This window comes from Agrilus planipennis, unplaced genomic scaffold, assembly GCF_000699045.2.
Source record: "Agrilus planipennis isolate EAB-ADULT unplaced genomic scaffold, Apla_2.0 scaffold8, whole genome shotgun sequence".
NCBI classification, from domain to species: domain Eukaryota; kingdom Metazoa; phylum Arthropoda; class Insecta; order Coleoptera; family Buprestidae; genus Agrilus; species Agrilus planipennis.
Genome location: NW_020442461.1, coordinates 1,162,243 through 1,178,591, shown reverse-complemented (window position 1 = coordinate 1,178,591; position 16,349 = coordinate 1,162,243). Strand labels below are relative to the sequence as shown.

The window sequence follows — 16,349 nt, the reverse complement described above, 5'->3', positions numbered from 1 at the left end:
TCATCATCCGCCTATAACACCACATTTCGAACGCTTCTAACCTTTTCTTTTCCGCCGCTCCCACTGTCCATGTTTCGCACCCGTACAACGCCGTGCTCCAAACATACACCTTTAACAACCTTTTTCGAATTTCTAAATTAACCGTTCGCGAGCATAAAAGTGACTTCTTTTTATTGAAGGCGACTCCACCCTGCGCTATCCTCTACTTTATATCCCTACTACTCCTTATCTGACTTCCCAGATACCAAAAATCGGCCACTTCGTCTCCTATCCTAAAAATCGACAACAAAACGTCGATCTTCTCGCAACCTCTTGTTATTCGATTGACTTGAACGTCGGATTCGTGAGAGAAACAGCCCGGGCAACGCGATACCATGCATCAGGCGCGCTGAAGCGATGACGGCGTCGTACAAAATTAATACCTGGTGTGATACTGTTGGTAACGTGGAACGGCCATGCATAAATAATTCCCGGGACTGTTCTTCTTTCGGTTCGGTGTGGAAAGACACTTAATTTTGGCGCGTTCGCGTACGTCCGTCGATCGTAGTTACGATCGCGCGCGCGCGAACGCGACAAGACACCCATTCAGCCAGGACCTGCCGTTCGCAGTAAAACATTCCGTGTGTGTATACGCGGGTACATCGGCCAATTAATAACGAGCACGAGGAATCCCGGCTACACGAAAATCCAATCTCTCGGCAGAATATTAAAACATCCCCATCGTAAATAAAAGTAAACGAACGAATGTTTCGTCGTTAAGATACCCGTAATGGGCGGTCATATTTCAGGCTACGAGGCTCTGATGTGACTACGAACGTAACGAGGAAGTCATCTTTCATCTCGTGCGCCGACCTGTTGTCACATGTTTTCTTCGTCTTCTTCTTATTCTTGTTCTTCATCTTCGTTTAGCCATCAAATATGCTACGTAAGTAGAGCTGCTATCGCTAACAATTTTCTTAATGACTCTTATTCTAAGGTAAGAGAGGCCACACAGTGATCCATAATCTCATAAAGAAAAGATATGATCTACGAGACGATTCGCTTTCGTTTCAGGTCGTTTTCTCAACATAAACACTCCAAATTGCAAAAAAAATGACAACGTGTTATAATAAATCAACAGGAACAAGCTGTAGCCAAAAGGTTTCACTAACACTCATCATTTCTTGCACTTTTTATACAACCAAAAACGCAAAGGACATTCATAATTCACAGAGTTACGTTAAGTGCGACATTTGCTTTCTAAATTACAAGAAATATCTTAAACGCAAACTTCGCGAAGATCCACCAATCCACCACCAAAAATCTCCATCAAAATTAGAAATTAAAGGTTTCTACGAACACATTCCACAAAACCCTCTCCCCTAATTATTCAATGTCACAATGTGTAAGAATCCTGTTCAAAATTTATTAACTGATTACCTTTTAGTATTCATTAGTCGTCATCTTCAAATAATCAAACGAATTGTTAATTAAGGCATTTTGATTGTCGTCTTCGACTATTACAATACCTAAACGAAACCTTAAATCCTTGCAGCTGCTTCAAACTCGAAATTATTGATCGTGTGTAATACGTAGATCGTCCTTTTTATTTACAAATAATTCCTCTTGATAGAGGATTACGTACTGTACAGGTACAATATATGAAGCACTGTAAAATCATTAAAGTTCGATATGCTGTCAGACGTTTCCTAACGGTTTGCTAGTCTATATTTCCAACTAACCACGCCAAACCTCATCACGACTACAGGAAGAAATATGTACCTAATGCTATCAATTAATATCGACCAATAGTTCTAGTAGATAATTTGCGAACAGGCTTATTAATGTCAGATATCCGGTTCGTATAGAAATAAAAAATAAATATAAGGAATGTTCTCAGACTGTCATTAACGTCACTAACTGATCGAGCTGCACGGAAGTATACGTCAAGGATTGTACAAAAATGGCAATGCTTAGATGGGGGTGAACAAAACGACTACCTGTAGAATTAGACTATATTATTTTTCATAAAATGTTCTTTTAAGGAATTGATGAAAAGTTGTTTTTAAGAACTATTGTTGGAATTTCTAAAAATTTTTTAAAAGTGAATTGTGAACAAAACTGTGATACGTTTAGTTCAAAGTTCCGATCAAAAAGCCATACTTTGAAGCAATTTTTGCATAATTATTCTGTAAGATAGATACCAATATTTGAAATAATTAATAGTTTTGGCTAACGACTAAGGAATCCAATTTATATGGTAATCGAGTTGTTTTTCGATTAATGTTGTCTTCAAAAGAAAAATTACAATTGCGTATAACCGAACATATACCTAAGACACTTAAAACATAAATTGACAGCATTAAAGAAATATAGTTTCGAGTATCGGGCTAAAAAAATTAATTGGATGAATTTATTTAATGAATATTAGAACCGTAATATCCGCGCCAATAATTTAAGTAAATTTAACGTAAACTACACAGTTTTAAAACAAATTTCCGTCACATTAAAAGTCGCTTTTATAATAGGTACACAACCACCAACTAATACATCGGGAATCGTACTTAAACCGAAGCAGAGGTTTCTCGCTTGGTCTCTAATTGAAGTTTCCCATTCCGAGCAAGGTTTACAAGGAATGGGCCGAAACCAATGGAATATTTTATCGGTTCCAGTAATAGCAACTACAGGTATTGGAGGTATCAATGTTTATTTAGTGATTTTTAACAAATATGACAATAAATCAGTAATATATTTTATAGAAAATCTCTTCAATACACTATTTATTTTTTCCTTTTGTATTTTTTGTATGTGGACAAAATAAAAATGAAGATAACGTTTCAACGCCGGTTGAATTTCAAACAGAAGCCAATTACGAAAGATGGAATAGAAAAAACAAAAAAAGGCAAGAATAAAATTTGGAGCGGCCAAAGAAGGCGCGATTTTCTCGAGCGAATTCGGACGGAAAACTCGACACATCTCGACGAAGTGTGGTAAAAAGTTCGGTGCGATGCAGCAGTCGGACGAAGAGTTAACAGTTTTTTGCGACCAACAAACAGAACGAGCGGCAACGACTGCGACTGCCGTTGCCGTCGTTGTCCACGTAGTAGTCGATTCTCTCCTCTCTTTTCTGTTCACTCCGGTTATTCTTCGGTCTCCACGACCATCAGCAGCAGCAACCGGAGTAAAGGAATGGATAGAAGGGGGGCCGCGGAGTGCAGCGACAGTAAGGGTTCGTGGCCTTGTGCAAGAGCCACAGCAGTCAAGCAGCAGCCACTGAACAACTCGAACGTACGTATACATGCGGGCATGCGAACAATACGCGGCATCGCACTCAATGATGCCCAACGGACAATAACAACAACAGTCGATAAAGTGCACCATAAAGTGACTACCACATGCTACGACCACCATGTTCGTGCAGTAGAGAACAGTTCCGATGGGATCGTCGTCGACTGCCGTGTGCGCGGTCCTTATCGGAGCCGTGTTCGGGGTGCTGTCCGCGTCCCTAAGCAAGGCGCTCCGGTACCAGGCGCCCGACGAATGCAAATGGGTAGTCGAAGGGGACAACGGTGCCAACGATGAAGACGTCGCCTTGGTGTGCCGACTTCGCACCATCAACTCCGAACTCGAAAACACCAATTTCAGCGTGATCCAGCCGCAGCATACCGTGCGACTGCGTCTGGAATGCAGCGACGCGCTCTTCTTCCAAAGCTCTCTCAACGCAGGCAGCTTTCGACCGTTGGTTGAACTCAAAGAGCTTTCCATCGAGTACTGCAAAATTGGAAACTTGTCCGACGGTGCCTTCCGCGGCCTGACGCAGCTGAGAAATCTCACGATACGGACCCACAACACCGACTGGTCGGCAATGTCGCTGGAAATATCACCTGGTGTCTTTACCGAGGAACTTCGACTGCTCGAAAGGCTAGATCTAGGCGAAAATAACATGTGGTCGCTACCAGAAGCGGCCCTATGTCCTCTATACTCTTTGGAAGTGCTAAACCTTACCCACAACAGATTACGTGACCTAACCCCCTTCAAGTTCGGTTATAATCCATCGGAACGTTGCGGCGGTAACCTCCGAATACTCGACTTATCAAGAAACAATATCGACAGGTTATCAGCAAATCAACTGTCAGGGCTTACGCGCCTCCAAAAGTTGTACCTCCAAGGGAACGGTCTCGTCCATCTTGCCGACAGGGCGTTTGAAGGCTTGGTCGGATTGTATATTATAAAGTTGTCGGACAACAGACTAGTTAGTTTACCACCTGAACTGTTCTCCGACACGAGAGACATAAAAGAGCTATATCTCCAAAACAATTCCATCAACGTGTTGGCACCGGGACTTTTTAGCGAATTGCAACAGCTACTCGTCCTTGATCTTTCGCGCAACGAACTTACCGCCGACTGGATAAATGCAGCAACATTTACAGGCTTGGTGCGCTTGGTGGTCCTTGACATATCGCACAATCGTATAACAAAATTAGAACAATCAGTGTTCCGAGACCTGTACAGTTTACAAATATTAAGACTGAACGACAACTTCATAGAAGGGATACCGGAAAACACGTTCTCAGCATTGTACAATTTACATACGCTAATTATATCGAACAATCGTTTAACGATGATCGAAGGCGATACGTTTAATGGCCTTTTCGTCTTATCGTTACTGTCAATAGACAATAATCGTATATCGAAAATCCATCCCGAAGCGCTAAAAAATTGTTCAAGTTTACATGACTTGCACCTGAACGGTAACAAACTGTACGCAGTGCCCGAGGTGATCAAAAATGTGCCGTTACTACGGACGCTCGATTTGGGAGAAAATCACATCGACAAAATAACTAACGACACTTTCATGGAAATGAAACAGCTTTTCGGGCTACGGCTGACCGAAAATTACATCGGAAACATTTCGAAGGGCGTGTTCAGTAAAATGACGGCATTAAAAATTTTAAATTTATCACGGAATAAAATCCAGAAAATCTCGTCGGGTGCCTTCGACGAAAACATCAATCTACAGGCAATAAGACTAGATGGAAACTATTTAACTGACATCGAAGGTCTGTTCACCAAGTTACCGAACTTAATATGGCTCAACATATCCGACAACGAACTCCGATGGTTCGATTACGCATTAATACCAACAGGTCTGCAATGGCTCGACATCCATGCCAATCAAATAACAGAGCTAGGAAACTACTTCGAAATAGAATCCACACTATCGTTAAGTACCTTTGACGCAAGTGCAAATAAACTGACGGAAATAACAGGCAGTGCGATCCCGAACAGTGTCGAAGTGCTATTTCTGAACGACAATCTCATAACCAAAGTACAATCTTACACGTTTTTCAAAAAACCAAACCTAACAAGAGTCGACCTTTTCGGAAATAAAATAACGCATCTCGATCCGAATTCGTTGCGTATTTCGACCGTTCCTTCCGACAAATCATTGCCTGAATTCTACATCGGCGGCAACCCTTATCAGTGTGACTGTACCATGGAATGGTTGCAAAAGGCCAACTTAGGAAACCGAGCTAGAACTCAACCGAAACTTGTCGACTTGGAGAGCATCTACTGCCAACTGCTGTACAACCGCGGACGATCTTATATTCCTTTAGTGGAAGCCGCTCCTTATCAGTTCCTGTGTACGTACGAAACTCATTGTTTTGCCTTGTGTCATTGTTGCGACTTTGACGCCTGCGACTGTGAAATGACCTGTCCCACCAATTGCACCTGCTACCACGATCAATCCTGGTCAGCAAATGTCGTCGATTGTTCGGTCAGCGGTCACGTTTCGCAGCTACCGCAAAGAATTCCCATGGACGCTACCCAATTATTTTTGGATGGAAACAACCTGCCAATATTGAGCAGCCACGCGTTCATCGGTCGTAAAAGATTGAAAGTCCTTTTTCTTAACAATTCAAACGTCGAAACGATTCAAAACAAAACGTTTAACGGATTAAGGCAACTCGAGGAACTTTATCTCAGTGCAAACAGAATCGTGGAGCTGTTGGGATACGAATTCGAAGGTTTGGAGAACCTCCGTGAGTTGTTTTTGGACCGGAACCGTATTTCGCATGTCCAGAATGAGACTTTCACTCGTCTAAAGCATCTACGAGTGTTAAAGTTGAATCACAACAGATTACTGCAGTTGAACGTGTGGCTGTTTCCGAAATCCATAACGGATTTAACATTATCGCATAATCCGTGGACTTGCGATTGTGGTTTTGTGGAAAGGTTGAGAGATTGGATTGTACGCGGTGATTCGGTAACAGATTCCTCAAGAGTGCGTTGTGTACATAACGTTTCGAGCAACGAACAGGACTTGTCTAGTGACAGTGATAATAATGTTCACGGTTTCTTTTTAATGGCCGAAAACGGTAGCAGTGTATGTTCGGGTAACGCGGCGATGGACAACAGTGTGGAAGGCAACGCGACCGCAACGAAAACCATAATAATGCCTCAGCCTATTCAAGATTATATTCCGCTTTTGGTCGTAACGCTGGGCGTGTTTGTGATAATTGTAACGTTAACGTTACTGATCTTTATATTTCGACAGGAAGTGCGTGTGTGGGTTCATTCCAAGTTCGGTGTCCGGCTGTTTTATCGTCCGTCCGACCTCGATCTAAACGATCGCGATAAATTGTTTGACGCCTTCGTGAGTTACAGTTCGAAAGACGAGGCGTGGATCGCCGAGGTCCTGGCGCCTACCCTCGAACCGAACTACAAACTTTGCCTGCACTATCGCGACTTCCCCGTGGGTGCATACCTCGCTGACACGATAGTCCAGGCCGTCGAATCGTCCAAAAGGACGATCATGATCCTGTCCGAAAATTTCATCAAGTCCGAGTGGTGCAGGTTCGAATTTAAGTCCGCGCACCACCAAGTTTTGAAGGACAGGCGAAAAAGACTTATCGTAATCCTTTTGGGAGATTTGCCCCAAAAGGACCTCGATCCGGATATCCGGTTGTACTTAAAGACTAACGTTTACTTGCAGTGGGGCGACAAAATGTTTTGGGAAAAGCTAAAGTTCGCGCTTCCAGACGTTCCTAATCAGAGGCGGCGCGGTTCGGTGCGCAACCCTCACGTTCACCACCACGTTCATCGGCACAACGTTCGCGGACAACCACCGAATCCACCAGGAGGTGGAACCACGAGGACTGTTTCAATACATATTTAGCGTCTGTTTGTTTGTTATAGAAAAAAAAAAAGAAATTGTGATAATTGAAATGAGACTGTAACTTAGGTGCAATCTGCATTTTTTCTTAATTTGTGATAGAATGTGTTTATTAAAAACGTGTGAATGTGAGTCGTCGCAGCTCTCTCTCTCTCTAATACGTGTGAATATCGAAATGAAAATTCTCGTTTGTAAATAAAAACTTGCAAAGCTATGTATGCTTTAATATTTTTTGTAAAAAGGAGAAACACTGTAAATAGCATTTTTATAATTTTGTACGCTTCAATCGCATATTTATTGTCCAATAATGAATAAAAAAGTCGAACCTTTAGTTACCTGTTTCATTTATAAATTTACAGAACACAAAACAATAGAAAAAGAGACCACATTTAGAGGATTTGATAAATATTTTTGTGAATGTACTAATCCAACTTAATATTTATGAAAAATTAATAGCATAGAAATAATCTAACACACCTCTAGTGATATAAGTAATGAATGATATAATTAACTCCGTTTAAATTAATCAAAGTGTTAGAAAATGAGATTGTGAAAAGCTCGTTAATCATTAATTAAATGGACAAGAACTAATAAAATTGATGAGAAGTTGGATATGAACTACGAAGTTATTGATGAGACTACATAATAGAAAACTTAAGTGTATGAAGTCGGAAAAGCAAAGAATGCGTTTCTATTTTTCAACAATTTATAACAGTTTTCCAAAAAATTGAGACAATCGGGTCTGCATTTATAAAAAATATTACCCACCACAAACATACTATTAATTATTACCAAAAAAAAAGTTTATTTATTAGGTAGTTTCTGACTTTAATCCTATAAAGTAAATTTAAATATCATGTTTTAGTTTATTTTTTTTTTAAAAAAGTTCCATTTTAAAATAGTTTTATGCATACAAAGAAACATTTTATGATTCAACTTTTGCCTAATTTTAACAAATTCAAAAAACTTGCTGCAGTTAATCAAGATAAGAGGTCGTCAAGCGTTTTATTACACTCGTTTACTTCAAAATACTGCTTTTTAAGACATTTCTGTATCATGTTCGATATCAGATCTATTTTTGATTTTATTAACAACTAAAGTGGTTATATTATATGTATAACAAAAATACATATATCTCACATTAGTAGTAAGAAGAACAAGACGGAAAAGGAGAAATACTATAAGTGAAAAAATTACACTACCGAAACAAATAAATTTGAGAAAATAAAAAATAAATTTCTGGTTTTTAAAAAAGAACTAAAATGAACAAAAAGTGGAAAATATTACTGTTTTACATTACAATAAGGCAAGTATTTTACTAATTTTATTTTGAAGTTTCTCTGTTTTAGCACTTTAGTTGTGTTTTATATTCCATATTTAATTGCAATAAAGCTTAGAGCTTCAGAGATAAAAAAGGATTTAATATATAACTGCAATGTAATTAGACCCTTAACTGGGCATTCTTTAATAATACTTTTAATAAACATAGATAGAAAAAGCAGTTAATAAATCGTCCAAACATTAACAAGGTTTCGCGCTTAATTGCTCATTGAAGTCTCCAGTAGTAGACTCTGTTTTTTTTCACGTTTTGACGATAAATTATAATCTTCAAAGGTAATAGTTTACAAAATAGACCCATTTACTTTTAAGAATTACAATTCAACATTAAAATGTCGCAGATTTTAAAATACCGTAGTAGGTATTTGTCAGAAGAATTTCGTTTATGTTAAAAAGAGGCGGTTTTCCAGACAGGTAGATAGCGTGAATGGTACACAAGATATTACACGAACCCCTTTCCCATCGGGACTACAAATTTGTAATTTCAATTAGTTACGCTACCTGAAGAACACGCAGACATACACTGTTTGGGGAATTAGCACCTGGTCAAGGATACACGGGGCGGTGGCAGTGGCACCGACGCGAGGTACATTTGCGGCCAAGTGTGGTTCCGTCGGTATATTCCGACTTTTGTTCTGTTTGTTTGTCTAGGGGCAATTTGTCGTCAAAAGCGGCTCCGAGAATACGTGCTGCCACCCCTCAATACCGCATTGGGGGGTCGGCTTTAGCGGAGATACCGGAATCCGGTTTTGTCTACCGACTGGTAATTACAACAGATCCGATTACTATTGAATAAAATTAAGACCAACTATTCGATAGGAATAATAAGTACGTACCAACGTACTTAAACCTGTCCAGATAGTTCTTTATGGTTTCATAGAAAAACGCACAACGTCAATTTTCTTATTGCACCACAATACATTCAAATGTAGTTTAATTCAAAAATAGATAGGTATGGTTGAGACCATAAAAATTGTCGTAGTTCACAATAAATTACTTGTGAGAACGAACGTATCTTCTTTCTTGTTTCCACTTGGGAAAGTAGTAATTTGCTGCTTTTGAACACGCTCTTGATAAGTTAAGATTAGTGATATAGAATAAACAAAGTGAAAAGAGATAACCGAATAACGGTAAGAGGTGCAGCGGTTAGAGGTTACTTAGATACGCAAAAGACCAGGGTCGACTTTACAACTGACTGGTTGGAATTATATCTTTAAACAAGCGTCTTCGCTTTCCCAAATTCCTGAAATTGTTGAACTTTCTTTAAAGTCCGATGCTGGCAACATGCTCATTTTCTGCTTGTCTGCATCTCTTTCTGTTACACATCAATTGGTGTAATGTTATTCCTTTTTCTTTATTAGAGTCCGCTGCAATTCTTATTTGGCATCTCTTTTCTATGTTTACTATATTCCCCACAACGTCTGTCGTGAATAGGGTTGCCATCCGTCCGGGTTTCCCCGGATTTGTCCTAGTTTAGAGGGCATCAGGGGAGCGTCCGGGGGGGGGGCTTCATTTGTAGTCCTGGTTTAAAAATTTAAAGTCTTGGGCCGCCCGCCACACACGTAAAAGAAATCTAACTGGTTATTAAAACAATTTGTAACAAATTGTAATAAGAGTAATAAGAATACAGACCACTTCGAATTATTTTATAAGATTCTGTTTTGTTAGGTACATTGAAAATGATGATAAAGAATGACTAAATCTAATTTTAAGGTCTGAAAATAAATAAAAGGGTGATTTATGACATTTTCAACTGTTTTTTGTTACACTGACTATGTTTAAAAAAACCTGTTGACATGTCCGGGTTCTGGACTCTAAAATCTGGGGTTTTCACGCGTCTTGCCCTGGTTTCCAAATTTTAGAGATGGCAACCCTAGTCGTGAATCAAAGTAGGCGTTCTGTCAGCAACCGCTCTAGTCTAGTTAGTTAGTTAAAAAAAGAAAGTAAATACCACACTTTTATTGCGGACTATGCCAATTTTTAACGTCTCAACTATAGTTTGAAATTTATACATCCAACTTTAAATACCTAGATATCCAAATATCTGGATAAACTCAGGCACATATTCGAATGTAACATTGAGGTCCGGTAGGTCTTATATGGGCAGATATATCTACATTTTCTACAAAAATTAGTGTTGTAGATAAGCATCAGCGTGTCATCTACATAGCTATTTAACAGTATATTTAACTTTCTCATTAGAAAATAAAGGTAAAAGATGACCTGAATGTTTATTTTTGGGAAAAAGAACACACTTAATAAAAAGTCACAATTACAGCAAATTTCAAGAAATATGAAACCTGCTAAGAAGTGTTTCTTAACGCATAAAAACCGAATAAATTTGCGATTATAATTTCAACTATGGTAAAACATTCAAGGAAAATGCGGCAACGAAATATCTAACTTTATTAGGCGTGAAAGTAAAATTAAAACATTAGGAGTTTCCTTCGTTTTACAGTATAATATGCACAGTTTATAAATTATTTATCTAACAACTGAAAGTCGCGATTTTTAATTTGTTACACTGGCTGATTACAATATCCACCCAGCACAACTGTTAAAAGCTTTAAATCTAAATTATTTTACATTAATACTCTTTTGAAATATACGACTCAAATATATAAAATAACCTTGTATCTTTTATTCTCTAATGTTTAAATTTAAAGTTTGTGCAAGAGCTAAATATATAATGTGCTGTAATAAGTGTGTTGTTTATTTAAAAAATTATTTATCTCAATTTTATGCAACTTAGCCATGTGGCGGAAATCGCTGGTCACATGTCAAAGAACAACAACAGGTGACCCAACTTTACCGCCTGTCAAAACTTATACCTAAACCGCACATAATTTCCTCTATTACACCGACATCATTAACCACAACGTTTATTTCATATTTTATTCATTTTTTTATTCTAACACTTCCGGCCCAATTATTTTATTCCTCAACGTCGGTAATAATTGTCAAAGAAAGTTATCGGAGAACGTTTAGTAACTGAGTCGTGAGCACCAATGTTTGAAACAGCGAACAAGCCATTTGAGACATTACAACTAACCAAAATGCTTTTCAAGGGTACCTAAATATTAACATAAGTATACACCGCAATTCAATAAAAAATAGGCGAGATAGGTTGGTAGGAGGCCTTCTCAGGATGAAGAGCTAGTCAGAGACATTAGAAGCAGAAACATCATTTAAGAGAAGTAAAGGTAGACCTAGATTAGTTCGTAAACAGTTAAGGTTGTGGGATGTTCCAGTTTTAGGGAAATGCGAAGATTAGCCCAAGGTAGTAAGGACTGAAGGTGCGTATCCAACCAGTCTTAGGACTAATGACCTTATGATAATGAAGATTTTCGCAACTCTAAAAATCCTTAGACTCATACTGATGAACAGTTCGTATAAGTGACTTAAAATTCCTACGAAAAAATTATCCCCTCCTTTACTATTGTCTATTACATAGTCTAAACAGAAAACTCGTTTCCAATCATGGAAACAGTTACCAAACAATGGATTGACTTTAAACCAGAGCCTTTTCCGCAGCTTCGATCGCTCTTGTAACACTTACCACTAACTACGTATAATTTATATTAAAGATGATGGGTACCGTGGCCGGTTTCTTCGACAGCGGCTTATTGAAAGTCGTTTCTAAATTAGCGCCCTTGTTATACGGCTATGCTATACATCGATTCCACAGACGGATTTCTCGTCTGACCCGACTGCATGCGAGTGACGGAGAAAAATCGACCACAAGTCATCTTTAAAGGATGAAATTGGACCTTGATAAACTAGGCCCATGTTGGAAAAACATGGATGAATTTTATACATTTAGACTACCTGTCTCCGATAATAAAGTATGCATTTTTACAAGCATTATATAGTTTCATGTAAAGCACATGCAAAAATTAAATTGAGAAAAATGTTTAATAGCACAGCACTGCGTGAAGGTTTCGCTAATGTAAAGTATTTTTTTTCTTATTATTGATACAAATTTCTTTTTATAAAAGACAAGTTCTTCCCTCCTATCAGTCACTATGAGCTCGAAACTGTTAACACCATTGCGTCGAGTGGTCGAAATTCACTTTTGTGAACAATTTGTTTAATCACTTTTTTGTGTTAAAAACTAAATTTAAAAGAATTGTTTGTAAATTGGTATGCAACACATCGTACATTTCAGCATAAGAAATTGCTGATACTAACCACGTAATACTACTTTGCCATGTGCTGACAGCACTTATAATTTCTTTTATATATCACATTAACAAACGTCTTACAGTATCTACTTAATAAAGGTAGATGTTAATTTCTTTATTATTGTTTATAATATATCACAAAAATCACACCTACAATAAATACTCCAAACGAATTTATTGCATTTCTTTTTTCAAAACAAATTTTTTAGAGTGATGAGAACATAATATGATTTGTATTCAACATATGAAGGTAATCCATTGTTCCTCTTTGCATTTAGAAATTTAAACATAAGCCCTACCTACCAATGAACCCTATGACATTTTTTTTTCAAATTTCATTTTCATATCTATCAAAAAGTTAGATTCAAGGGTACAAACTCATTATACATAACTTTTTTTTTAGATATACACTACAGTATAATTTCATGTAACCTCTAACCTCAAAACTGATCCCTCAACTGAACTTTCGGCTGTGGATACAAAAAGAAACCATCAGTTACCTACCATTGATAGCGACTATACATTTCTTGGTAAGTATGTGCAATGGAAAGCCGGTTGGTTAGCCGTTAAACAGACGAGTCGGTCAGCCAACAACGGGTCTGACCAAGATAAATTATTATTATCGCAGGACGACTCGTCCGAACAAGTAAATTACTTGAACGTTCGATGAGGCGTGTGATCGGAATGGGCGGTTAGAAGGCTATTTCTTTCCCGAAATATAAAAGCAACATGAACAAAAAATAGTACTAATAAAAAAAAAGAGAGAGAGACAGAACGAAATGGTTTAACTACGCTCATCATACCTAAACGTTGATTCTTTACGTGTAGGTTACAGGCTATAACAGGCGAAAGTAAGAAGGTAGAAAACCTCAAGGTTTGAAATACCTAAGGTTTTGATTATCGCTAATAGGTGTAGGTGGTCGCTCGATTGTCGTTGTCTGTCGCTTCATTGTTTCTCAATTGGGGCAAGAAACCACAATTTCAGCGTCAGAGTTATCACTCTGGGGAGGATTACGACCAAATTCTCGAGATACTACCTATACTAATTCCTGAACAGGTTTAACACAGTTGGCGGCGAAACGTTGGAAGAATAACTCCAACCGAGCGACCACCACCTAGGAAGTAGGCTATCGAACCTAAAAATATGGATTATCCGAAAAGCGTTACCATTGTTGTTGTGATTTTACAAGGGCGAGCTGACCCATATATGGCTCTACTAGTATCAAATCCTTATAATTTTTAGTTAGCCCTAACCTTCAAAAGACACGTGTTAAAATTTGACAGCTGTTGCACTATTATTATATGAGTTATAGCATTTTTAGTGAAAGAACTTTTGTTGTTTGAAAAAGAAAGTGCTATTTCATGAAGACAATGCACCGTGTCACAAATCAATGAAATCGATGGCAAAATTCCATGAATTGGGCGTCAAATTGCTTTCGCATCCACCATACTCCCCAGATCTGCCTCTCAGCAACTTTTTTCTGTTCTCAGACTTCAAGAGGATGCTCGCTGGACCGATTTTGGCGCCGATGAAAAGGTAGTCGCCGAAACTGAAGCCTATTTTGAGGCTAAAGACAAATCATATTATAAAAATAGTATCGAAAAATTGTATGACCGCTATAATCGTTGTATCGCCCTCGAAGGGAACCATATTAAAAAAATCAAATTCTATCAAAAAATAATAATTTTTTCTATGCTAGCCTACGAACTTTTCAGCCCGCCTGTTATGTGTATTAGTTAGAATACGGAGTGTCCAACAAAAACTTTACATTGGACAAACGAGCAGTGCTTTTCATTTAAGGATTTTTGAACATTGAGGTTTATGAAACCCGTATACTTACGGGTTTGTGTAATGAAGTAGGTTTTTAGCACTCTGTGTTTACCGCTTTAAGAGAACTACATCTAAAGGTTAAAAAATTTAAAATCCAAACCGTAAATGTTAGATTGTGGATGGTATAATTTGGTTTATATTGGCCAAACGAACAACTCTTTAAATCTATGAATTTATGAACAATTCAGTCAAAACAGTGATTTATTTAATGAAAGAAAAACACAGAAAACGTTACGTTTAGAAAAATCAAATATTAGTGACCATCCGTGGTTCAGGTCAAACAAATTCTCACGAAGAGACAGAGACAAACGAACGGATGGACACGAACCGAATGGTGTAATGCAAATTGATTTTTTATCTCGATAGCGATTCTATTACGAAGACATACGTTTTGCAATTGGATTCACAAAAGAATATTAATATCGCATAAAGGATCTACAACAGCTTACGGATATGTTCTGTAATTGCTTGCGATTGTGAAGCGCTAACAACCGGCCGACCGAACCGCGATCGACGAGTAACGGTAAGGATACTTCGACAGGTTACTTTCGTTCCTTCGTAAGGATATTGTTGTAAGTAGAAGTTATATTACAAAAACACACTCAAGGAAACAATAAAGGTATGCGTCCGAACGAAAATATTAGAATGAGCAGATATAGAAGAATTGGAACTCATAAAAAACAAATAGGAGTTGCGAAGTTAGGGGTCATTCATAAAGAACATCCGCCCGTATGGGGGGGAGGGGTCATCGAATTGTAACCATGTCGGACAATGGGTGGGTGGGGTATAGGACTTTTGTGGCGTCCTCAAATAACTGTTTAAATTTAGTTATAAATCATAATTTCACCAACAACTACAAATGAACATACTGTTTATAAGATAGTCTAAATGGGTTAACCTAATGCATAATAAAAAGCTGCATTTTATAAAAAATGCACCATAAACATATACAATGATTCTTAGTTCATTTCTTTAAAATTCGTTGATTGACTCCATCGGAAATCGTACCTATTCGACACTCAGCTCATATGCAATGATGTTCGTAATGTGTTTGTAACCACTTGGCACTAACTAATGTTATGTATACCTACATTTACAATGAGTATAAACAAACGTTGGATAGATCTTGCCAATAACAGTTACAACAAACACAGCCGGCATGGCAGTCGTACATGGTAAACACATGTGTAGATAACCCGTATTTATCTATCTACAGTACTGCCCGAAAACTTGGTTTCTAAAAATGAATTGTTTGAAGGAAATTAACTGTAAATGTTGACAAAATAGAGGATTATCCATAGATAACTAGCGATCCTGGCGGTGTGAAGCTTAGTTCAATTCCTTATAACTAAGACGTACAGAAAACGTAAAGCTTTTCTTGGTAAATACTTATAAATAAATGACGATGCTGTAACATAATAACAGGATTCTGGTCTTTATTCAGGATGTATTAAAAAAGTAGAAGAACTGAAGGCGCAATGGAATCAAATTAATCAAATGAAAAGGGGTTGCAACGTTTCCATGGTGTATATTTTATTTGCAGTGGAATTTACTTGAAAGTTGCTCATTGTTGAAATTAAGCAAATACGTGTTTTTGCATTTTTTAAAAATCAACCCTTAAGGATGACATGTTGTTGCTACGTTTATATTTGATATATAATATTAAAACGTTGAAAGGGTGAATTGGGAGTTAAAAGGTTTTTATGGAGAAACAATATTAATTTCTGCGAGCGAAGCCACGGGAAAAACCTAGTAAATTATAAATTATGATTAGGTATCATCGGCTCGCCCGACGAATGTGATCGTCCCTAAACTTTCCGACGATAGTTTACGTTCATAC

At 37.8% G+C, this 16,349-nt stretch overlaps 2 protein-coding genes across 2 annotated transcripts in view; one reads left to right on the top strand and one right to left on the bottom strand.

The window, feature by feature from the left end:
• LOC108735938 (lysine-specific histone demethylase 1A) overlaps positions 1-16,349 on the bottom strand; it is a 229,159-nt gene that overhangs the window by 197,393 nt on the left and 15,417 nt on the right. The gene's annotated exons all lie outside the window — the stretch shown is intronic.
• Positions 3,237-7,197, top strand: LOC108735937 (toll-like receptor Tollo). The gene has a single exon (XM_018468180.2). The coding sequence runs from the start codon at positions 3,416-3,418 to the stop codon at positions 7,157-7,159; it is 3,744 nt and encodes a 1,247-aa protein (XP_018323682.1). The 5' UTR covers positions 3,237-3,415; the 3' UTR covers positions 7,160-7,197.

What these genes read in the sequence shown, in the direction of transcription:
- LOC108735937 (XM_018468180.2), top strand. Translation starts at nt 3,416, where the DNA reads ATGGGATCGTCGTCGACTGCCGTGTGCGCGGTCCTTATCGGAGCCGTG.